General features: G+C 48.7%; 1 protein-coding gene across 4 annotated transcripts in view; it reads left to right on the top strand.

The window, feature by feature from the left end:
* LOC105181586 (neurotrimin) overlaps nucleotides 1-26,014 on the top strand; it is a 203,625-nt gene that overhangs the window by 122,331 nt on the left and 55,280 nt on the right. For all 4 annotated transcript variants that reach the window (XM_025298073.1, XM_011138455.2, XM_011138454.2 and 1 more), the window contains 3 exons: nucleotides 2,489-2,696; nucleotides 9,499-9,657; nucleotides 9,911-10,039. In XM_025298073.1, the coding sequence (XP_025153858.1) occupies nucleotides 2,489-2,696; nucleotides 9,499-9,657; nucleotides 9,911-10,039 (496 nt within the window). The remainder of the gene's footprint in view (nucleotides 1-2,488; nucleotides 2,697-9,498; nucleotides 9,658-9,910; nucleotides 10,040-26,014) is intronic.

The following is a 26,014-nucleotide window of genomic DNA, read 5'->3' on the forward strand; positions in this document are numbered from 1 at the left end:
CGAGTAGTTTAGGAACCGCTCTCTCGACGTTGTCGGCTCGCTCGCTATTTTACATCGGCGGTGTCTCACGTCGGCGGTAACCTTCGTGCCGTTTCCTCGGCTTCGTGACGTTTGCGGGATACGACGAGTATCTTCGAAGGAGACACTCGGGGACTGCGCGCAGGGTAATCGGAGGAAATGAGCGCTGTCGCGAATCATATTGGTGTCTCGCTCGATTTTCCGCGCGACGGTGCGCGAGGGGATGGAACGCGCGAAGGTGGTTGGGGATACTTTCCATCCCGCGTGGGCATGGGGTGTCGCGTCTGGCACGACTTATTTTCTCTTGCACCCGGATCTCCTCCGAGAATATTCGAAGGGACGTCACGGAGTCGAAACGAGTCCTCCGGAGAAGTGCCGGAGGAATTACGTCCGAGCGCGCTTAATGCGCTCTATCTCATTCCGTGGTGGAGTATCGTCGACAAAATCTCCGCTGGAGACGAGCGATCGTCGCGAACGGAACGTTGCCTTCGCCAGAGAGCGTTAGCCATTTTTCCTCTTCCCCTCCCCCCGCGACGCCCGTACGGTTCCATCGACGGGGTGATGATTCCATGATTCGCGCATCGCGACGGCGGGCATAACCGCCAACATTGCCGGTAACTGGATAAATGGGGACCGAGATTTCGGTCACGCTCGGAAGACGCGAGGAACGATCGCGATTCTCGTTCCGCAGTCAGGGGCGAATAGTTATGGTCTCGCCGAGAGACTTATGGCCGCAGAGGATCTCATTCGCTTATTGCGTTAGCCGATGTGAGGGTCTCGTTCTCGCAAACGTCGACGGCTTTATTCCGCGGTCTCGATTTCCGGCACGTTTGGAAACATCGAAATGTGTCTCCCCTCCATCTCTCTCTCTCTCTCTCTCTCTCTCTCTCTCTCTCTCTCTCTCTCTCTCTCTCTCTCGCTTCTTGATGCGCCTGTATTATTTCTATTAGAAAGCTGGTGTAACGTGATTGCGGATTACGGCTGCTGCTTTTCCGCGCGAACCGTCCTCTTCTGGTTTGATCGCGCACACTTCCGGCAGCATCGCGCGCGGGTTAGCGACTCGCGACGCCGAGAGTTATCACGATGGCGCAATACGGCTTGTCCGTACAACAGTGCATTTGCACATTGTGAAAAGGAGCGGCTGTGTTGAAGTAAATGCAACATTCCTCGTACTTGAGCCCGGGAAAAGAGCTCGCTGCTGCTGCTGCTGCCGTCGCCGCCGCCGCCGCCGCCGCCGCCGCCGCCGCTGCTGCTGCTGCTGCCCTTCTTATTTCTCCAGGGACTTTTCGCAGCGAGCGAATGAGAGATCAGAATTTTTCTTCATTCTTTTCCCTCGTTTCCCTTTGTTGCCTTTCTTCGGCCTTCACTTTCTTCGACGTGAATAGGGAAATCGGCTAAATATCTCAGAGCACTCCCGGACGTTGTCGCGATACTTTCTACTTATCTCAATCTCCCGCCTCTTACCTTCCGCTCCCCCCTCGCCCCTGCCGCGCCCTCTCGGGGAAGAGACAGCGGGAAGCTACATGTTTCTCGACGAGAATAACAATCGACGTCCATCCGACGAGCCACGCAAAGTGATTCTTCAGTAGCGAAGGCCAACCACCATCCGGATTTTCAATAAGTGGTCATTTTGACAAAAGAGATGGTCGCGTTGGGCTCTCCGCGCGCGCGCGCGCGCGGGCTGCGCTTTTTACTTGCACCCGCGTGGCGAACGCGGCGGCGGCATTGTGCACTCTCGCGGACGGGAAACTTTGCTCGTATAAAACATCGGCCGCGCGTATACGCGCCTCGGTTCAAACAGCACGCTGGACATCCGTAAGGAACGTCCTTCGAGTCCCGGAGCGATTTATCCCGTTGCCGAATATCCACAACAATAAGCGAATTTGTAGATCACTCCGTGACTCTTCGGGGTGGTCTCATTGATCGTCCGTCTCGCTCTGGCGCATCTCTCAGCCCCTCACTCTCCTTTCTTTGTATATTGTGATCAAGCATCTCTGTGCGCGTTTCTCTTTTATTTCTCTCGGATTTCACAAGCAGGCACGATGTGCAAAACGTAGCTGATGTAGCCAGGAAAGTAACGACCCTACTTGGGGAGGGAAAAAAAAATGCTAATCAAAAGAGTGTAGAGCAATCTTCCTTCGGGGGAAGAGACTGTCTGGAATCTGCGAAATTAACACCGCGTCTTTGTTCCTCAGCGCGTAAATTCCGCAGCAAGCTCGATGATCCTTTCGAATATGCTCGATGATCTTTTCAATCGTCGGAACACAAGCTTCGATTTATAAGTCCGCATGCAGCAGTTTATCGCGCACGCGAGATGAGCCGCGTCGCGTAAACTCACGTGCGATTGTGATCGATGAGCGGGCAGTTATTATTGCAAGAAAGGACGACAAAACTCGGCGGTGGTTCAATGATCAAGGCGGCAGTGTGAGCTGCGTTTAAGCGATGTAACACGATATTCGTCTCGTTTCAGGTGGCCTGGATGCTTTTCGACAAGAGCGCTATTCTGACGGTACAGAATCATGTTATTACCAGGAACCCCAGGATATCCGTGTCGCACGATAAGCACAGGACCTGGTTCCTACATATCAACGACGTGCACGAGGAGGACAAGGGAAAGTACATGTGCCAGATTAACACTGCCGCCGCCAAAACGCAATATGGCTATCTCCACGTCGTAGGTAAGGCGGCTTCCGCTCGTATTAGGCGCGGTGTGTGTTTCTCTTTTTTTCTTCTTCTTCTTCCCGCGCGTTAAAACTCGATGGCTGCTCTCTCGGCGTGTCCCATGCCGAGCGTTATCGCTGTTAATCGACCCGTTCCTGCGTCGTTGTGTCAAATACGGTGTACGTAATTTTGTAGGCGCGCGTCGAGGGACACGTTTTCCGAAATTGCTCGATAATTAATATCTCGCCCCGGGAATAACGAAGGAGGATGTCTGTCGTGGATTAATTCAATCGGATAACGCACTGCACGCGAAAGAAACGGCTGCTTATTAACAGGGGGGAGGGATGTTTCTCCCGTTTCTAAATCGCGAGCAACGCAATTAGCGTAATAAATACATCCTTCGCCTTTAAATGCCGCCTTTAAATTCGCAGTAACGCATCGTGGAATTTATATCCTTCATTCCGTGTCTCATGTCCGCCGGAGGATAAGTTTGAAAACAGGATACCTATATTAATAACGTCCGATTCCGAAGACATAATTCTCCGCGCTGTTTGCCGAATCCCAAGATAAATTGCAACTGCGCAACTTTATTAAAAAGACGTCGGCCCACGACGAACAGTTGTCCCTGGGAGCAAATAATAGAAGGACTCGCGTTCCCCGCGACGAACGGTCGCGCGTTTCACCGCTCATATCTCGGGTCGTGCTCGAGGAAAGAAGGAACCCCGTCCGGCGCATTTAACGTTAATTCCGCGGCGCGCCATTATCCGTGGTGCGGAACACGGCCCGGATCGATTGTTATTTACGATCTTATCGTATCGCACTGTGAGCCCATTAGACGCTACGAATAAATCTCATTTCGCGTAATGGAGTCAGCTTGCCGCCGTTCCTGAGGTCCGCATGAAACGGGGAACATAAGCATTTTATCGCGGCCATCTAAGCAGATTTATACTTGAGAGAGCGAAAGAGTGGCCGCGCCGCCGTCCACATAATCTCTCGCAACGGCAACAGACCTATAATAATTTAATCAGAAGAGAGTATCTAAGACCGGAGGGAAAGAGAGAGAGAGAGAGAGAGAGAGAGAGAGAGAGAGAGAGAGAGAGAGAGAGAGAGAGAGAGAGAGAGAGAGAGAGAGAGAGGCGGTCTCCGCTATACCTTCGCCGGCTGAGAGAACACATTAATATCTCGAGTTTTGACATCTCGACTGTGGCCCCAACGTCAGACCGAGAGCGACGATACAGCGAGGCTGGCGAAGGAGGAGAGGGAGGAGGAGGAGGAGGAGGAGGAGGATGGGGGAGGGCTGCGAGAGGGCGAATGCGTCGGAGGAGTAATCAGAGGGCTAGATTAATTGTTTCCACGGGACTCTTGCCCTCCGTTGCACGAACACACGCAAGACTTCGTCGCGGTACTCTCTCTCCCTCTCGGCACTTCGTGATAATGCCGATGAAGCCGACACAATGGCAATCTGCCATAACTACATCGAGCGTAACAAGCTCCGCCGATGCATTTAGGTATTATCTGTCTCCACATTCACCTCCGTCACGCGTACGCGAGCGAGGGATAATCGCGTGATTTATTCCGCGGGAGAGATCAGGGCCGATTAAACGAGATCGGGGAGGATCGCGAGAGGAACGAAGAAACGCGCGCGGCCGCTTCGTCAAGTTCCTCGGGAATTGTGCGACACGACACACCGAGCGTCTCTTTCATTCTCTCTCTCTCTCTCTCTCTCTCTCTCTCTCTCTCTCTCTCTCTCTCTCTCTCTCGCTCTCTCTCTCTCTCTCCCCCTCTCTCTCTCTCTCTCTCTCTCTCGTATCTCGCTCACCCCCGGCCCGTGGACGCTGCCGATGGGGTAGCTTTACATTGATTGTAACACGGGACAATGGTAACGTTTCGCGATAATTGAAGCCATTGACGGTTATGTACACGGAAAGGAGGCGAAAACAAGCTGGCGCGACAAATGTAATTTTGATGGATATTTAGGCGCACACGCGAGCGTCGCGAATTACCGTAAGTGGGATTGCTCAAAGAAAAAGACACCACCTGTTGATCGCGCTGAAATGTACGTTGCATTTTAATCTCGCTCGATGTGTGCGCCCGCCAAATGAAATTACTCCGCGCTATCAATAAACGCGCGCCAACTATGGCGTGACGTATATCGTGGCGCATTGTTAGAATGAGATATGAGCCGGATGTTAGATACCCGAAGGCTGCGCTGTAATTAGCGCTCTGCGGTTTACTGTTACTTCATTCGGACAAAACTCAATAGTCATTCGGGCGCGCGTCCCCCCTCCTCCGAACGCTAACCGAGATATCACGCCGGGACGAAAGGAGGATTTTCGAACGGTCACGTTTGCGATATTTCGTAATCTCATCGTGATCGTGCGAGACGACAATCGCGATTGCAGCGCGATTCTTCGCCGCTAAAGCCCGCGCTGCAGCTGGAAACCGACGCAAACTTGTGTTTATAATATTTCCGTCGGACTCGAGGCCGTCGGAAGTGTAGCCGAAGAGTCGTAACGACCTCTACGACGCGACCTCCTGTATACAGAGCGCAACCGCTGTCAAAATAAGTTTACCGACATATTACGGGAGTCGTTGAGAGTCATCCGAGCCTTAAAACGCTCGGAGATCTCGTTAAATGTACAATCTCCGACATCAACTCTTTCTCTCTCTCTTTCTCTCTCTCTCTCTCTCTCTCTCTCTCTCTCTCTCTCTCTCTCTCTCTCTCTCTCTCTCTCTCTCTCTCTCTCTCTCGGGGCAGCGGTTCTCTCCATAAAAGCGTTTCCTCCCGCGTTTTCGACTGACTTTCTTCCTCATTATTTTCCCTCTTATCTCCCCGCCGAAGAGAGTCGCGCTAGCTTTCCGGTCGTATCCGCTAATTACGGGATGTCGCGAGCGCACATACGCGCACTCTCGCCCGTCGTCGGGCGGAATCGCCTCGCAATCCTCAGGCTTCTCTCCAGAGTTCCACAGTTATCGATTTTATTGCACGGTAACTGCGTGCGCGGTAACGCTGGAACAAGCGTTTCATCTCAAATTTGACACCACTCGGGAGAAGCGGAAAAATCGAGCGAGCGCTACCTTCGGCCGCTCTCGCCGAAAGGGCGCCGATGTTTTCCTTTGACCGTAGAGGAAATGAGAAAACTGAGGCTGGCGTGATGAGCGAACGGGCAACCCTCCTCAGAATTTTTAATATTTCAACATCCCTCTCTCCATCTACCTCTATCCATCTCTCTGTCTCACCATCGATACGCGATGCAACGGCGATAATGTATATTTTTGCGCAGCGCTATAAGAATATCGGGATACAGTTACCGCGTTTGGTTTACTTCTCCCCCCTGCCCCCGAAGCACCGGCGACTGGCTGAGCATCGGTGAGCGGAGGCTTCTCCGACGTCTCTCGAACGTCGTTGTGCTGGCGGGAGTTTAGGACAAGTTAACGCACAACAACAGCGCGGCAACACGCGCGGCAGGGGTGGCGTTTGCGCTTGAATAATGCATCAACAGACCGTTACGCGGCTGCAGTATAACGGCGTGCAGGATGGCGAGAGAGCGAGAGAGCGAGAGAGAGAGAGAGAGAGAGAGAGGGGGGGGAGGGAGGGAAGGAGAGAGAAAGAGAGATAGAGAGAGAGGGAGAGGGAGCCGCCTCCGCGCCGTTCAATCTGCCCTTGTTCAACAATTCGGTAACACCCCGCATTAGCATTAATGCAGGATATCGGCGGACACCTGCGGTAATTCATAGGATTGGCCGCGTTCTCCCTTGTACGCGCGCCGGCCGGCCGCCCGGCTGTTGACGGACAAAAAAGGCGGATTTTCTTCCCGTTGAATAACGCGCGGCGAGATCGAACGGGCCGACGATCGCGCGGCCGTCGGCTCGGCTGAGTCAACCCCGCTCGGAGTGATTGGCTGCGGAGGAATTAATCATTTCTCGCCCTTCGGCGGCGACGGCGGCGGCGGCGGCGTCGTGGAATGAATCTTGCGGGCAGCGAGAGGGGAAGAAAGAGCAAGGAAGAAATAAAAAAGAAAAGAGTCAGAAGAGATGCTCTCTCGCGGGGGAGGGGGACCTGCGACGATTGTTAATCGGTCTAGTTGGCGCAAAGTGCGTTTCGCACGAACGATCGTAAATGATACGGCAACAATAGAGCGAGGAATAAAACGCGGCCCTAAGTATCGAGTGGTGTGCGAAATTGCGCGGCGCAAATGGCGCGGAGAAACTGAATACGCAGCGAAGTTTATACTCGGAATGAACATGTAGAACAGCTCTCTTCATACGCGCTGCGTGTTGCTAAACGAACCGTTCAAAGTGGTCACTGTTGTTTCGGTGCGTGCAGTTTATTCGCAAGTACTTAAACGAGCTCTGCATTTGCCTAAAACAAGGGAAAAAGGAAAAAACGATGTATTTCCTCTTTCTTTCTCCTCTTCTCTCTTCTCTTTCTTCTCCTCGTTATGATTCCGCGCGTACCAACGATCGCTGCGTTTCCAAAGTTGGATGAGAGAGAGAGAGAGAGAGAGAGAGAGAGAGAGAGAGAGAACTTCTTCTTTGGTATCCCACATTTTTCATATTTAGAGTGTGAACCGTATTCTGCACGATCTCAGTCTTACATCAAAGACTGCCCGTTTTAATCCATTTATTGAAAAGCAAGCATTAATGGGGCACGTTGTGATTAGTTTAACGATGCGTCGTAGTAAGTTAATAATTAATTATTGCATGCCATTAATGGACAATGCTTTTGTTTTAGAAATTGATATAATCAGTATAATTGCGGTAAATTTGTTTTCCGATACCACGATCGAAACAAATTAAACGTACAATTCAATTATACGTACAGCATGCATGACAAATAATTCACGCAGCATCGTGGCCATAAACGTTTTACAGCAAAATATTTTCACTGGCAATTTGCGGGAGACTAATTAATAAATTAGGCAGCCCAACTAAGGGCGACACGCTAAACGACAACGTAAATTAAAGCAGTCCTTATGAACACTAAAATGCAATTCACTATTCCACTGCAACAAATGGAAAATACATTCCCTACAAAGTCGGAATCGCGCGATTTAACGTCGCATTTATCCTTAGCTATAAAAAAGAGCACGAGCGGTACTTTACCGCTGAATTGATTGATAATTTAGAGGAACAAACTTGTCGAAAATGAAACGGTGTCAGCTTTACAATGCAATTTCTCACACGTCGCTGCGATTCTCCTGGGCGGAGATATCAACGAGCGGCGGACCAATCGATGGGTCCGAGGCCCAACGGCAATCTCACGCGTCACTCCCTTGAATCGAACGCTCGGAAAAGGGAGAGACCGCGAACGCGCTACAATGTGTTACGCGCGTGCCGCCAAAGGACCGCCGACGGTGCGCCACCTTTGAAAATTGAAACACCTTCGAACAATCATATCTCGGCAAAAAGTCGACACATGGATATGAAATAAACGCCATTCTTCTCGCACGCCTTCCCCCTCCCCCCTTGCGTGTTCGCGTGCGTAATTATAAGATACACGCAACGCAGAGTTGGAAGTTATCGTCACATTGAATAAAGTTCGCGCATATTTTGAAAAATTTCCCCCTTCGAGATTTTCGCATCAGAAGCATCGGTGGCGCGAAAATATCAGCTAACCGTGACCCAACGCTAATATGGAAAATCTGTCAGCACATAATGACTCGAGTCACGGGGTAGGTCGTGCAAGCTCATATGAGACGCAACGTCACGTGTGAAAATCAGAGGTGATCTGACTGGAAGATGAACGTCGCTTTTGTAATAGCAATATCTCTCGTCAGCTGTCGATCATGGCACAAACCGGTTACATACGAAGGAAAAGAATAATTTGCGTTTTCGCGTTTGTCGTTTTTCGAAAGCGTCGCGCGATATTCGATCATTTTAAGCGCGTTAGCCGAATCTTGCATTTCCAGACGTCAACGTTGCAGACGACATGTGTCCACATACTAATATTTTCCGTTATCACGACGACGATATAATTGAATTATACGCCTCCCGGTTGGCCGTTTAACTCGAGAGCGGCGACGACGTGGTCAATATGCATAAATGCGAGATGCGTGATATCAGTGTCATGGCGCGAGCTTAATATGGTTATCAATAATGTATTTCAAGCATGGAAAAACGGAAAATATTATCAAACGGATCTCTTTCTTCGTGCATTCACCGCGAGCAAGTTTGCGTGAAAAGCACCTCGCTAGCAAAACGCTCGGATTCATCGTCAAGTCCAAATTGATCCCTCATCTCGCGTGGCTCAACACACTGAGTGTGAAGAGCTCCGTGCGATCTTTCGTAATTCTTGCGTAATAAGCCCCGCGTTTCTTTTTTTGTCCAGTAAATAATAATCAAGCACAACGTGTTGCTCAAGACGAAATCCGACGTATATTATTTATTCAAGTTTATATTTACTTGAAGAGTGTGCCGATGCTATACCGAGCGACGCGCTTCTCATGAGATTCCATAAAGCTGTAAGGATAAGAATGCACCTGAGATGGGAATTAAGGAGCGTTTCAACGGGCGATTGTTGCCTCGCGAGGAAAATGAATTCAGAATTATCCTCCGGACAGAAATTAATCTGTATCTCGCGGAGGTAAAGCCCGCGCGAGTTGTGAATTATTCGCATAGCGCGGATGTGTTAAGATCACTACGTAAGATGTTCCAAATTCCCCGCACCTCTTTCCGCGCCATCCCCGCGATAACTTTCGCTTTTTCACGCTTCCTCACGCGCGCGTCCGGATTAAATTAATCGCAGCCGGCGGATGGGCCCGGCAGCGTTGTTAATTCAAACAAAGGCAAACTAAGAGTGTCGTTTCCCGTTTACAGTGCCACCGAACATTGACGATTCGCAAAGCTCGTCGGACGCGATTGTGCGCGAGGGCGCCAATGTGAGTCTCACCTGTAAAGCGACCGGAAGTCCGACGCCCAGCATTCGTTGGAAGAGAGACGACGGCTCCAAGATCTCGATCAACAAAACTTTGTCCGGTATGTACGCGATGTGATTTTATAGAAACTTTCGGAAGCCTGTTAAACTCCTTAGAAACCCGTTAACCAAACTGTTCACCAAAGTCGACGAGAACTGTCGCGTGTCATGTTTTTCTCTTTTTTTTTTTTTCTTATGATACAAGTCGAGTTTTAAAAGCACACATCAAACGCGCGTGTTGGAGAGTACTGGAGATTAACCAGGCGATCGATTGACCCGCTTGAAGTGTAACAAACGATGCAATTGCAATTTCAGTGCCAGAATGGGAGGGCGAGACACTGGAAATGGCGCGAATCTCGAGATTGGACATGGGCGCATATTTATGCATCGCCAGCAACGGCATACCACCGACGGTTAGCAAGCAGATCAAGGTGTCGGTCGACTGTGAGTACACTCAGTGCGCGTTCCATCTTGAAACGAACGTCGTTCGGCCGGGCTCAAAAGTTCGTTCTCGCGCGATTTGCGACAAAGTCGTAACCGCGCGACTGCCCGCGAAAAACCGAAATAACACGAGAAATGTCCTTATTGTCTCTCGACCTCCCCATTGCGCGGTGCACTAATTATTAGTCGGACACGTTGATTCGATCGGGAGTTGGACCGAACTCAAGGCCGAGTTTTCACCCTCCTGGACGGTGACATGGCGGCCACATCCGCTTAAAAGTCAGCGACGGCTCCGAAAAGAAATCGCATAACCGGATTTCGGACAACTAGATTCCTCGTAAGAGCAGAAGTACCTGCCGACAAATAAAGTATAGGCTGCCCCGCTGCCACCGCCGCTGCTGTAAGGCAGCCTCTAAGTAGCGACCGCGGCGTCATAATACGCCCCGCCTCGGAAAAGGGTTCAACACATACGATTTAATAACATAGAAGGGAGAGACCGGCGACAAAGCGGAGCTTTACCGAGTCTTACTCGCTTCTCTTTTACCTCTAGGCTGCTTGCCGGTCTGCTAAAAAAGCGCGCGACCGAGCGAGAGAGACGGAATAGTGCGTGAAGGGGTGATGGGGCTGCGCGGCGGGGGAGGGCGGGAGGGGTGCATGCGGGTGCAGTGGCAGAGATAAAGACGGAGAGACAGGCGACGGGAGATGGTAGCGAGAGAGGCGTTGAAAGTCACAACCGTGTGTGAATGCGCGTGTGAGAGGAACAACGGCGGCGCGAGAGGGAGGGCGGGAGGAGATGGAAGAGAGAAAGAGAGAGAGAGAGAGAGAGAGAGAGAAAGAGAGAGGGAGGGAGGGAGGGAGTGCGAGAGCGAGAGACGATAGAAAGGGAGACGACGGCGGAGGTTCCCTGGCGAGACATAAAAGTAAGCTCGGGCGAACCGCGACACACCATTACCGTTTCCACCCCTGTACTTGCCTATTGTTACGTTACTGCCTCTCCTAAATACCGGGCACGTGCCTTTCCTCCTCGTGGCTCCTTTATGACATGTTCCCTCACCGCGACACTCGTTTTGCCTCTGTTTCCGTATCCGGTAGGATCATTCGTGTACTTAGCGGTGCATATTGAAGCGTGTATCGCCCTCTCTCTCTCTCTCTCTCTCTCTCTCTCTCTCTTTGCACGTCGTCGTTCTTCTCCCTCGCACTCGCACGCCACTCGGCCTCCCCCGCTCCTCGCGCCCGCCTTTTGACGCCCGTCCGGCGAATTTATTACGGATACCGAGAGTCATCGACTCCCGAGTTTCGATCCCTTTCTGTTCCCCTTTTCTTCTTTTTTTTCTTCTGCCTCGCGTAACGCGAGGCATATTATGATATCCGTTGAAGATAAGACGATCATAGTCTCTCGTACTGTATTGCTCTCTCCGCTACCTTTGAGAGAGAGAGAAAGAGAGAGAGAGAGAGAGAGAGAGAGAGAGAGAGAGAGAGAGAGAGCTACGTGATATTTAATTATTAATTATCCGTAAAGTAAAATTGCATCCGCCTTTTAAGTCGGCTACAAAGAGATGATGCGGAACAAGGGAAGCGGAAGTTTGTCGAAGCTTATGCAAAACATAATCTGCGTATTCTTAAGACGAGGCTCCCTTGAGTTTCCACGTAAGAGTCGAGGCAATTCGACGCGAAAACAGAATAACGCGGAATAATACGTCAGTGGCTAAGCCGAGACCAATTTCAGTTTGATTTAACAACGCGAGACGGACATACGTTATGCTTACGATTCGAACACACGACGTTCTTGGAAAAGCGACGAGAGGGAAGAGCGCGTCCGTGTGTCCGCTGTGTGATGCTAATTTCGAATACACGCCGCGCACAGGGAGAGTCGATTCGCTCCAAATTTTATTCGGAGCGATAAATTACAGATATAAAATGATAATGCAATAAACTGAGTATACATTACTTAAATATTTATTCGCATTAAAGATGTTATTGATAAATGAGTTTTCAATGATTTTCCGCGAATATATAATATGCATTTAATCCGTAGAAGCGAGAAAAATATATACCAACGAAAATTTATTCAAATTTGCATTTTAATATAAATTCATTCGAATAATGCGGCCCGACCCTGATGCTACGGATTATCCTTTTAGACGTCCTCTAATTCCATCTGTGACCGCGTAACTGGCAACGGCTTTTGTCAACGAGTATTAACGCGCTTGGGCTCTTCCGAAGTTTAATTACAATCGAGTAATGCAACGGTCTTATTCATGATAGAGCCTCAGAGCCGTCGCCTCGGCGAGGGGAGTCATATAAGAAATTAGCGGAAACCGCCCCGCTCGCCTCGGCGCGCGGTGCGCTTTGTCAATTTTCCCTTCTTGACGCATTGTATTTTCGTGAAAAGGTAAACCTAATAACCGGGGATAAATTTGTATTGCCGGAATATTGAAAACGATGAGATGGCGCGGCACTCCACTTCTACGAGCTCGCGCTTATAAATCGAGAGAGATCGAAAAATTACTCGTTTATTTCGTTATTTGTGAAAACAGATATGCCGAATACAATATTATTAGCGGAGAATCCACTTTCGAAATAGATACAAAACTGAAAATGAAAACTGTGAGAAAATAACACGCGCACAAACATTTCACCGGTTTCCTCACAACCGGAACTCGAGACGCGAGGTTCGTCCACTTCCGTCATCTCTTGCGAGCACGGGACGCTCATGTCGTCGAACTGAGTTTACGAACACTCAGAAAGATACTTTCCTTATCATATTATCGAAATATCAAACCGCGACTCTCTCTTCTCTCTTCGTTCGTACTGATGCACTGCATCGACGTAAGTGACCTGAATAAAATAATACATATGTCTCTTGCAAATTTTGTACTAATTGGATCGCAAAGAGGTAGGTGTGCGCGACCTTTCCGCATAATGTAATCGCGCGCAATCAATGAGAAGCTAAAGCCACGACTTGTTTGCATATCGGTTGGATACGAACAAAACGCGTCACGTCGTGCTGTGTGTCGTAACGTGTCCTCGAAATACCGTATTATTTTCTAGTCCATTTTAACGTCCAATGAAATCACGATAGCCTCTTAAGAAACGATCGGCCAGATAATGCCTCGGATGATGGTCGTTAGATAAGCAGAGCGGCAAATTCCTAAATAAAAGAAGGTGATGAGAATACAAGCGACGTGGCAGCCGCGGCAGGGCAGCGTAGCATTTCGCGCGTTTTTACGCGCTCCGGCGAAGATTAATTAAATTGTTGGACAGATTACAACCATCTAGTGGCGAGCCTTGGTCTGACGGTATTACAAGTTTGCAAGCTGAAAAACTGTTATACACGCGAGAGCCTCCCTTGTTGTTGCCGCTACCACTGTTTTATTTCTCATATCTCTGCACATCGTACGCTGCGAACGTCTCGTAAAATATTTCCATCCTCGGATGCGCGGTGCGAGCCGATACGATCACAATGTCGCGTTTACGGCGATGCGTTTGTTTGTAATTTCGCGATTGGATCGTCAAGACAGTTAACGGAGCACAGAGCAAACGCCGCGCCGTATCGTCGGCATGATTATTATTAATATTCGCCAAGTTGATGGCACACGGAGGAACATATATTTATGTTTAGATGTTCACGCAGGTGAATTATGCTTGTACAATTGCGAAATTATAACAAGCTCCGCGCAAACGATGTTGCATTTTGATTTTTACCTTCCGTTTTTATGATAAGTCCAATTAAAAAATTTCTGCTATGTAATCCCGAAACCTTCCATCGCCCGCTGCGAAAATATAATTGCATGTACCGCGCTTTTCTTTTTCGCCGCCAACAGTTCCGACTTCAATCGTTCCTTTCTGATTATTATGCGGGGCACATTTATTATGCGTGCGCGTTTTATAATTTTCGAGAACGGCGCACGCATCTCGTCAAAGAATGCTGTTCTCTACAGAATGGCGCCTCTCTGAAGAATATAATTTTTGACTCATTAGTTAAAGCAAATTTAGGACGATAAAGTCGCCGTTTCCGACTCGGACAGACGGACTTGTTGATGAAGGAGAGAAAACCGAAATTACGCGTGGCACGTTCCGCGCGAATCTCCATCGAGAAACACGAGTGTATAAACTAGAATTTTTGAGTAAAGTCCCAGCGAAAGAGGCAGTGGTAGCCTCTGTGATTCTCATAAAATTTGGAGAAAATGCCGCAGATAATCCGCGCCAAACATGCCTTGGACAACTTTGAGAACGCGAGTGGGATCAAGTGCAAATAATTTCCAAGCGTACGACGCGCTCTCTCGAAGGGAACAAAATAAGTATAAAAAAGTATAATAAGTAAAATAATAATAAATTATACGAAACAATCTGGCAGGCATCCCGGTAGTAATTATACTTTCATAAGCTTTCGTTTCATTAAGTAAATGAATGTAACATGTACCGAAATTGAAAAGGGCAAGAAAATAAAAATGAAATAAGCACCGAAGACGGGTATAGGAGGTCGGCGCAAACACAAAATAAAACGAGAAAGTAATTTTAATTAAAGAGTATTATTTGTTTCTAATGCAACATATTCTACGCGCCGGCCGAGCTAGCCGGAAAAGCCACTTTCGACGACATTTCGCATACGCGTGTGTGTACACACGCAGAAGCAGGTAACATTTCAAATAAAATACGATTGATTTTGAAGGGTGCACATATCGCTCGTATCAAATGCAAGAGTAGACGCACATCAATGAAATATACGCACGTTTGGAACTCGAGTGTCCATGCACGTGCATTCGTATGTGCGCCCGTTAAATTCGACGTTACATCCTTTGCCGCCAAGTAATACGCAGCCGTTATAATCGCGGCGGGCGGCGGGGGTGAACGACGAGATCAATTTATACAGAACGTCGGGCGCGCAATTCGTCACAGACCGCGCCAATTTTATTTATCACTCTTAAGTCGGCGAGGATGCCTTCGGACGGCAGCGGCGGAAGGCGAAATGAGGTTGCAGGTCACGGAAAGAATCGTTTTAATTTATTCGAACGTGTCCGTCGTTCGTGTAGGCGGGTGCGGGTATAGGTATCGCATTCGGAGGGGAATGTAGCGACGAAACATTGCAGAGAATGCGACACGGAGGGTGGGTTAGATCGAAGGTGGCAAAAGGGGGATGGCGAAGGAGGGTGGAGGGAGCGACGGGAGCGATGGGAGCGGCGTCGACGTAGTCACGTATAAGCAGTGACTCAGGCACGACCCTTCTCTCTCTCTCTCTCTCTCTCTCTCTCTCTCTCTCTCTCTCTCTCTCTCTCTCTCTCTCTCTCTCGCTGTCCCTCTCTTTCTCTTTTCCTCCTGTCTCTCCTTGTCCCTCGGGTTCCAACGCTAACATCCCTGTTCCCCTTCCGCCATGGCTTCCAGTGGCAATCTGTTATTAAAATCAGCAACGAGAAAAATCCGTGCCGTATCTCCGCGGGACGCACCGAAGCGGAGCGGAGCGGAGGACAAGATCGCGCGTGTGCGCGCGCGCGCAACGACAGACGTGTTACGGCAAAAATTAAGCCACCTGCAAACTCAGAAACGGAATTATCTAAGGGCGGGCGTACGCGATTGTCGCGTGCGCGGCGCGACGTTAAGTATCCCGCTGGAAAATGGGATGCCGCTAATCCGCGCCGGGTAATTGCTAGTAATTGTCGGCCGACCGTGACTTTCGGTCGCGTGAGTTTCGTTGATCCTTGTCGGTTCGCCTGCCCGGCGAAACGCATGCATGCACCGAATGGAAGTTTGCGATTTACACTTGCGCCAAAGACGTCGCGGATCATTCGAACCGATTCGCGTTTAAAGCTTCAAACGGCGGCTGATCCAGCCGCCCGAGCTTGCTATTGCGCAACTTTGATCGCTCTCGGAGTTCTTATTGGCGTGGCTTTGCGGTCGCTCGTGCACTACCTCGCGCACTTCTTCTCTCAGCCACGCCGAGGATAATTACGATGAAAATGACTTTTAACATCGAGCGCGAATTATCGCGCGGGAGCATCGATTATTTCGGATGCGCTCGTTAATTTCCCGCTTATCGTCGCGCGCCCACGTATCTCCTGCAATCTAAATACCATCGACCATAGTCCGTAGCAGCGAAACTGGACGAGGATACTGTTTGTTTCGATTACGTGCAAGAGATGAACGTGCGCTCGCAAATAACTAAATGTTGGTTTTAGAAAATTGTCTTTCGAAACGTGTTTTTATCGCTCTTTCGCACTCCTCACTAAACGATTTTTAACGAGAAATCCAGTGAGCAGGGGTAAAAGTTTATTCAGAAAATTTGTTAAATATTTACGATCTCTTGCATGCGCGTGCACCCACACGCACCCACAGGAAGACAGAAAAAGAGATATACACGAAGAAAGACAGAGAGAAAGAGAGGGAGAGGGAGAGAGAGAGAGAGAGAGAGAGAGAGAGAAAAGTGCGCCATTGAAAACACTGACGCTCGCACTAAAAAGACAGATTTTGTAGCATCACGGTGTAAACAGCGGCAATTGAAGTATTACGTACATGCGTATGAACGCACCGACAGGCGCGTCGCTTCATTTTCGGGGAAACAAAGTTTAGTCCCTATCCCAGTAGGGAGCGTCGATCTACTACATAGACGAACAGCAGCTCGGGACGGTGTTTCCCGCGGTTCTTTTTTTTTTCGGGGGGAAAAAATGTCCGACATTTTGATTTAAACGATGCTACCCCGGAACATCCATTCTGATCGGAACGATCGTGCTTATCGTGTTTGCCGATTGTAATTTAATTGTCCGACGCCCGAGGAAATTGGAATTCTGCTTGGGGCGCACGCCACGTGGGCGCCGATATTACAGATCGGCATTTGAATCCATTGATTTCGGTTTATCCGAGTAAAGCCTGGAAATCGTCCACCGTTTTCCGACCGACGAAAATGCGATTTCATAACCGTCGCGAATTTATCGGCAAATTTATAATTAATCGTCAGTCTGCGACAAGCCGTGATTCTTGCTGTTGCTGTTTCTTTTCTTTCCCGTTCCTCGGGCCGTTACATCCGCCGCAAAAGCGCATAATTAATTCCTGCCGGAGCAACGCGCTCATACGAGTATGTTTATCTCATTTTTACATTCACCTCTCTCTCTCTCTCTCTCCCCCTCTCTCTCTTTCTCCCTCCCCCCTCTCCCCCTCTGCCAGCCTCGCGACCTCACAACGAAAGTAAACCTAAAATGTGTCGATTACGTCGAATGACCACCGACGACGTTCCCGACGACTCTCGTTAGGCATTCATTACATGGCACGCGAAAATAATTGGCACATTGGAGGGGCCTGCGCGAACTAAGCGACGGCGTCGGACACGCCTTGCTTCGCGATCGCGGCCGAAAGCGTAGCTGCCCTGAGAGCCGCGCGCCGTGAAACGCCACGAAAATCTCCGGGAGAATGGCGTATCGTGCTGTAATAACGATCGGATTTTCCAATGATATTGATCTCGCCAAAGTGTTCTCAGGTCTGTCGCGCCAGCCAGCCAGCCAGCCAGCCAGCCAGCCAGCCAGCCAGCCAGCCAGCCAGCTAGCTGTGTGGGCGGTAGAAAGAAAGATTGCCACTAAAACGAGAGGGGTTCGCACGGGCGTCTATTGCGAGGCGGCAGGGCCTTATCGGCCGTTACGCGAGCTGGCGTTTATTTAAATTTGAAACTGGGGAATCGATCTCGAGGAGAGAGCGGCCCTCGATTCCGCTGCCTTCTCTCGCGCTCTTTCCACCCTTGTTGCCAGACGACCCCCCAGCCTCGCGGCTTCCTCGCACCTCTAATTCCAGCCTCTTGTCGATCGTCTCTGCGCGCCCGGCACGTCCCTTGAAAAACTCATTAACGTGTCTCGGTGGCCTATCCCCTCTACCCCTGCCGCCCCTCCCGCCTTCCCTTCTTCTTCTCCACTCATCCCGGTAACCCGTGTGCGCGAACGATGCGAAGAGACGTAGCGTGGGAAATCCGCCACCGCCAATGCCACCACCGCCGTCGCTACCTCGCCGTCGTCGTTGACACAGCGACGCGACGAAACGTCGAACACTCCAGAGAGAGAGAGAGAGAGAGAGAGAGAGAGAGAGAGAGAGAGAGAGAGAGGTGTATCCGAAATCAAATTGCGAAACTCGTGCCACGCGTAAACGCCTACCCGCGGGGTGTGTGTATTCGTGTGCAGGTTCGCTCGAAAAAAAGATGCGTGTAAAGACGACGCGATGCCGATCGATGTTCCCATAGCGAGTTTCGCCTCGTACCTGCAGCAGCTGAAATCGCTTCGCGTGGATCTTGCGCGTACGTTGATTGAACCGGCGCACAGGAGAGGAAGGACGATAATAGCCGCGCGAATAGTTTCAGGTATGGCTCTAAAAGTCCGTAACGCGTGGGAATTTGTTAAACTTGTTTGAATCCAGTTTCTCCGGGTATTCTCCCTTATGAAGTTATCGACCGTAATTCATAGTCGATTGTTGTCCAATTATGCAAACAAGCCGGCAATAGGCGCGTTTCAGGGCGGTACTCGTCGCCGGTAAGCCGTTTCCATTATTGTCGTTCGCTCAAACGTCGTCTCGCCCTTTCCACAGTTTTTAAAGACTAACGCACGCGCGCGCGTTAAATGCCGTCGTGAGTAAACCACGAGTTGAGATCTTGTTGCAGTAAAGTTACGGGTTATATTAAGCGTTTGAGAGGGCGTAAAGTTAAATTACGAATCTCTCGGCGCGGACGATAAATAAAATACGAGCTTCAGCTCTGAAAATTCTTCGACGCGCACGGCGCAAGACTAAGACTGCGCGCGCGATAAAAACCGCCACTGTTTACTCTCGCAGCATATCAAAGCGCTTGGTGACACACATATAGAAAGAGAGACGCGGATTCTAGTATAGTGCGGCCTCAAAGAACCGAGAGAGAGAGAGAGAGAGAGAGAGAGAGAGAGCAGAAAGCGCCTTCGTAGATGACAAAAGGAGCGCACGGGTAAACGTACAGTGCGCGAAAAAACGATCAGGGCTAAAAGTCGGAGCGGAAAAGGCGTTTAACGCGATAACGCTCCGATTGAGGTCTCAAACAACTCGAGAGTCTCAAAATTATACAGCCGATATCAAACAGCATTGACTGATTTCGTGCAACTAAATTCCCGACTAGAAATTTATTCCATGGTCCTGATCAGGTTAACCTCATTTGGACATCAGGTCCCAATAAGGTAATACTATCGGGTCCTAGTAAGTCATGTAACACAGCGTGGATATCAGGACCTTAGTAAGGTTCATAGTCAGATCCTTATTGAGTTACCTTATGGAATCCTTATTACGTTCTTTTTTTCAAATTATGGCTCCTGATTACTCGCCACGGATATATATTGGATGATGACATTGGAAATAAGAAATGACACGCTGAAAATTTTTTCATGTCATTTCCAAATAAAAAGATATTTGCATGAAATAATATTTTAGATCGTTTGAGCATACTTGTAAAATGTTTCGTAACGACCAATAAATTATCACGCAACATAAACACGCACTAAGATACGCAACATGCACGCACAGAGTAGGCGAATGAACTGCTTCTCGAGCGTCTTTTGTCTTGTAGGCCCATATATGGACAAATGCAAGACAAATGAGAGCTGCAGTACGCACGCCGCTATAGGCAACTCGTTGTTGCGCGTCATATGATAAAAATTGAACTGTCTCTAATTATATGTGGTGCATTATAAAAATATTTTTTTATACTACTTCCAGTACTATTAAAGTTTTACACATACACACACGCGCACGCATACACACACACATACATGCGCGCGTGCACATACACACACATATTTATATTATATACATATAAAATTAATTACAAATGGTTTTTATTAAAACTTGATATTGCAAATCATATTAGGTACAATGAATAAGATCCCGACAAGGACCTGATTAACTGAACCATATTATATTATATACTAGGTTCTATTATATACTGGTACATTAAGGTCCTAATGTGGACCCAATCATTATAACCTTATAAAGGTCTTCTTTACTCATTTGTCGTTACGACATTATAAGGACTGACTTACTTAGGATTACCTTTCATTCACCCTATTAGGCCCTTATCAATGTTAGGTGAACCTGATCAAAATTTCTAGTCGGGTTATTGGGATCTCCTACACGATAGTGCCTCGTTATTTATTAATCGCTTGAAACGACACTGGTGTAATTAGAAAATATCAATTGCGTCGAATGTTGAGGCCATATCACGCCGATTTGCACGTGCACAAACTCGCGTGTCGCGATTTTTATTACTGTAATTTGCGCGCGTGCGCCGTTTGCCATCTATCCGCCGGTAAAATATACGCTAAACGTCCGACGCGCGATCGGGACTAAGTATCCTTAGCGGAGTTCCAGGCAGGAACAGGCACGTTGTTCCGATTGTTTTTGGTTCACCGAGCACAGCGGAACTATCGGACGGCGCGCGAAGCAATTTTCGGGCCACCTAAATAGATGCTTCGACTTGTTTCCCAACACCCGTTACATCCAACACAGCCGGAAACTCGACTAGCGCGCGCCGGCGCGCGCGGCCTCGCTCAGCCGCAACGCGCTCGGCCGCGCTGGAAGATTCACAGGGCCGAGCATCGCGCGATATGATGAAATATCGGGCTGCAGACGGACGTTACTCGCGTTATTCAGCGTCCCTTGCTCGCGAAACGCGTTTACACGAGGTCGCCTCTTTGAAGAATCACTTTTGTGGAATAACGTAGGTCGCGCGTGTCAACTACTTGCTCATTTCCGAGTGCGGCGAGGAATTTGCGCGACGTTAGAAAACCACATAATTTAGCTAATGCAGCCGCCCCCGTGTCTGAAAACAGCGCGTTAACCCTTTGAACACCGCGACTCGACTAGAATGCGATTTTTGCCTTTTATTCCGAAGAGTATCCCAGATAAACGAATTACGCTCCGCCGGCTTGTTGAGCGCACAAAGTCATTTTTTTTCCTTTACCTTTTTTTAGCATATGTTGCACCAACATGCGCAATTTCCTGCGTACGAGTGTACGGATCGCGCAAACGTTTTGCAATTTGTCAAAAGCGCGAGATAAATGAAAGAGTCGCGTAATTCCTCTCTTTTCCTCTCTCTCTCTCTCTTTCTCTCTCCCTTTGCTCTAATGTTTACAGTGCAAAACACCACTTTGCGTCACTCCCTGCTTCGCGAAACAATATCGTGTATCACGTTGCTTTAATTAATATAAACGATCGACACTTTTCCAGCGTAACCCGCTCCAAAGTATTCGCACGTTTGCTACGTTTCTCGATCTTACAGCTCCGTTAAAAAAGAGAAAGAGAGATGACAATCCTTGTATATTCCGGGAACGATTTCACCTAAGTTAGGTATAAAGAATAAAGATAAAGAATACGCTGATCGCGGCATGTCCCACAGTAGAAGACGTACAATTTTCATCTACAACATTCATACAAGATTACGCGCTTCATATTTAACGCTTTTTACAGCAACGCGCGGTTAAAGACTTACGCGAGATGGTAATTTCAAGTTCACGCTCCAGTACGTTATTCGATGGTAATCATGCCGCATTTTATTAATAGGGCAAAAAATAGATGAAAAAGAGAGAGAGAGAAAGAGGAGCAGGAGGAGGAACAGGAATTTCTGAAAGTACGAAAAAGTGTCTGCAATAAAGCGCATGTGTCATTACGTATGCAAAAAGAAAGTACAAAGTGGATGAAATTGCTGCGCGCTCCTCGGCGCGAAATCAATTGCGCGCGCGGCTTCCTTGTCCCTTTCGGTTGCGCAGCGCGGCGACTGCCGCATGTTCGTGTCATTTTTTAGCGTTTGAGCGTCAAAGTCCGCGGCGGAACCGGCGGCAAAGTTTTTGATCTCAACCCACCCGCGATTTGCCTGCTCGGGAACAAGCGCGCGCACGGACAGTGCATTCCGCCGCGTATAATTCTCTCCGGCGGCACTGCCGGAGAGGAGAGCGCGCGTAGAAACACCGTGGCGCTCTCTTCATGGGGGGACGGAGATGTAGTGATGCTCGGTGATGCAGCTTTTGTTTGCCCTTTTTAAATGCGGTCGCGCCGCACCACACCGACGCGACGCGACGACGCGTATGAATTCCGAGGGGCGTTGAATTTTTATGAGCTTGCATATCGCGAATTAGCCCACGTTTCGCTTACCTTACACGCATACGCGCGTGCGCGCGCACACACACACACACATATGAGCATCCGCAGAGGAAGAGAGAAAGAGAGGGACGTGCATATCACCATTACCTTTTAACTTCATCTGTGCAACCTGCTGATGCAGACAATCGCAGAATCGATGTCGCTGCGATGGGAACGTGCCTGGTTTCACCGGCGAAAGATAATTGATTCCGCTGATGCACTTAGCACTCTTTTCTCCTTCTCTTCTGTGTTTCTCCCCCCCCCCCCGCTCTCCCATTTTCTGCGTCATCGTGCGTCTCGTGAGAAGAGAAAAAAAAGCCCCCGTTTTTCGCACCGCAGAGCCTTTGATATTTCAATTAACGTGTACACGTCACGGCGATCTCTCTACGCCGCGCGCAAAGTAAAGAATCTTCCCCGGCTCGCGAGGGAAAGCGTTTCCGCAATAAAACCATAAAATCCCACGAATCCGCGCCTCTGGTCACCAATATCTTCTCATCCTAACCCTCCGCGAGCGCGAATGCGCTATATTTTACTTCGCACTCGGTGCAAATGGAAAGTGCAGCAGGCCCCTGCTCCGGCGTCAACGACAACTTTCCGCCGCGGATATAAGAGCCATGACACGCGTGCGGCTCGGTTGTACCGCGATCGATGCACCCTTCACTTTCGATACGTTTTTATGGAAACCCGCTGCGGAAGTCGCAGCGGCCGTTGCAATATTTCTAAATCTGCCTCGGCTGCTGCCTAATGGCGCGACAAAGTGACTCGTAAAAACGGATGATTATTTACGAAAAGTTGCGCCTCTCGCGTGACACTTCGGCCTCGCTGCGGAACGTTGCAAAGTGTAAACGGTGTACACAAAAATCACACACACACACAGAGAGGAAGAGACAGAGAGAGAGAGAGAGAGAGAGAGCAACTTTTCATTAACGACTATCGGAGGAATCGTGGTGTGACGAGCGAGTAGACACGTCTCGCGCGAATCTCGATGCCTAATGGCGAGGGCGATGGAACGTTACGTTCGGTAATTATCTCTTGCACGTTCTCGCACGTGAAATTTTGTCGGGAGGTAACGTTAGATTTCGGTGTTATAGAATTTCGCGCAACGTGTTCGCCGCGCAACGCGTACCACCATCGCGTAGCCAGAGGCGACGGCTAAATTACCGAGAGGCACAATTTGATCATCTCGCAGCTTTTGTGAATTTCTTTCATACCGCATTAGCGTACTTGATATTACTGCGTCCGCGCGCACGCACTAACAACCGTGCGCTCCCGCGTGTACTAAGAGTCCGAGTCACTTTTGTGCGCGATATCGCGGCTGAAACGAGCAACCACACTGTAAAACTAGACATCGGAACATGAGTGTTAAAATTGAGTGTTAGTGTGTTATTTTGACACATTAGCTGACGTTAAGGCACTAAGTGCGTCAAAATAATTCGTTTTCTGTGTGTCACAAAAATGTGTTTTAATAACACACTTGTCTGTAACACACCATGTAACACACTACAGAAACGTGTTACTTTTCCTCAACAAGCCCATGACACACGTAGAGTATGTTATTTAGACACAGAATGATAATCGAAATACACTGAGAATACACTTGGACGATATATTGGATAACACAGCAAGTCACGTAGCACACTAGTAATATGTTCATGATAACACACTAATTTTGTTAATGCACGTTTAACCAAACACACATATGTGTATTAAAAATATCCACATGAGAAAAACATGAGAATCGACAAAATCGGCGATTACTCGCCTTCAAAAAAGTATTGCATCTATTGAACAAATTAATGCAATAATAACTTGCTTCCATATTATTACAGACTAAATCATTAATTATATGTTATTCATTATTATATGTTTAAACGTAATATGTTAAATAACGCGTGACTTAAAACGGAAGAAATGTGTAAAAAAAGATTCATTCATTTACACGCTTGTGTATTTCAAAATAATACACTTGGATTTGCAATGTTGCTCAATTCACCTTCATAACACACTTGAGGTGTGTTATTTTAATATACTTTCATAACACGCTGAAAGTGTGTTATTTTAATATGCCTAACCATTAACACACATACGAACGATTATTTGCTGATTTTGTATGTCTAAAGTGGAGACATACTTTTAACACGCTTCAAGTATGTTATTGTAACACACTTCAATTTACACTGCATGGGTGTTCGTCCAACGAAAAATGAATAAATGCAATATTCTCCGATACCTCGCGCGTCTTACGTAGTTTGAGTAAACAAACGAACAAGGAGGGAGGACAGACAAAAGATCTTGCACGGTGAGACAATGATAATTCGCAATTGGAGCAAAGTCGTGCGAGTTGTTGCGTAATTCTTCGCATGAAGCGTCAAAAGAGCGAAGGAGGGAAAAAAGAGCGGATTGAAAAAGTTGGCACAGTTACTTATCGCGCGCGCGCATGCAGCGGGTAATTATACATATTATTTTCAAAGCCAGCGACGCAGTCGGATCTACGTATAAAGAGCGGAAACGAGTTCCGCGTGTAACACGTGGAAAAAAGGACTAGACGTTGAAAAGTGTTAGCCCGACGTCATGGAAGAACAAAGCCGTTTTGAAAAGAACCTCCGTGGCAGAAACGGGAAATCGAAAGTAGAGAGTTTACGTATAAGCCAGTTTAATTGCACGCGAACACAAATATGACGAGTAGCACGGAGAGAGATCTAAGGTGCGCCGTTAATCAAGGAAAACTCATGACCTTTTCTTTTCAATTACACACATAAATTCGTTGAAGAGCTCGAGGAAGATTTCTCTTTAGGGCAAAGTCGGGAAGTCTAATTATAGAGAGCATCTCGAAGTTACGCCCTGAAACTCGCGAAGAAAAATGCGATAAATCAAGCACCGAGCGTGAGGATAAGTGGGGTGGGGGTGGGGCGGTCAATTTAAAGCGGACATTGACAGAAATGTTGACCGGATAAATTCTAATAAAATATCGCCGATTTTGGAGCCGCGGCCGCCGCCATCTTCGTCGCGGGCATCTCGGCGGATATCTGCATTAAAAAGACAGAACCGAGACATCCTATCCATAGGTAAAATATCGAGCTCCCCCGACGCGAGGAGTGGTAAGGCGGGGCGTGAGCAAGAGGGTGCGACTTATAAGATTATCATGGAATTTTTGAAGGGAATGACAATAAAGCGAGCGGAAAACTTCACCGGCGCGGTTGTTACAAAATTAAAGCGGAGCTACTCGCGCCCGTGATATATTTTCCCCGCTTCTCTACGCTATCGAGCATATGTGACCTATCTGATCTCCCGACGATGCATCTTGTATAGGACGCTTGAAAAAATAATAACGGTGGCGGCGCGTGGAAATTACGTGGAAAAAAAAAGAGGATGTAAAAAGCGCGCGCGCGAACGAGCGCACAATAAATGCGGCCGCCGTGGGATGGCATCGAGCTACCTTTGCCCTTATTCTCCTGCCGTGGAGGAGGAGGAGGAGGAGGAGGAGGAGGAGGAGGAGGAGGAGGAGGAGGAGGAGGAGGAGGGAGGAGGAGGAGGAGGAGGAGGAGGAGGAGGAGGAGGAGGAGGCGAGTCCGCGGCTACGACCTCTCATCGCATGACTCTCATTCTCCCTGTCCGACGCGACACTCCGAGAGAGGGAGAGTAGTTGCATGTCGCGTAGCCAGTATGCAACAGCACATGGAGTAGACGTACAGCTTGACGTATTGCCGGGGGAGTGTATTGTAACCGTGCCGTTACACCAGGACCAGGGCCCACCCATAATAATCATGTCACAACGCAATCCGCTCACATGCGTGTATAATTGTTATAACGATCTTTATCAGCCTTTGACCCTGCCAAGCGAGTGTAGAGCGGAGATTA

This window comes from Harpegnathos saltator, unplaced genomic scaffold, assembly GCF_003227715.2.
Source record: "Harpegnathos saltator strain DR-91 unplaced genomic scaffold, Hsal_v8.6 scaffold203, whole genome shotgun sequence".
Taxonomy (NCBI): domain Eukaryota; kingdom Metazoa; phylum Arthropoda; class Insecta; order Hymenoptera; family Formicidae; genus Harpegnathos; species Harpegnathos saltator.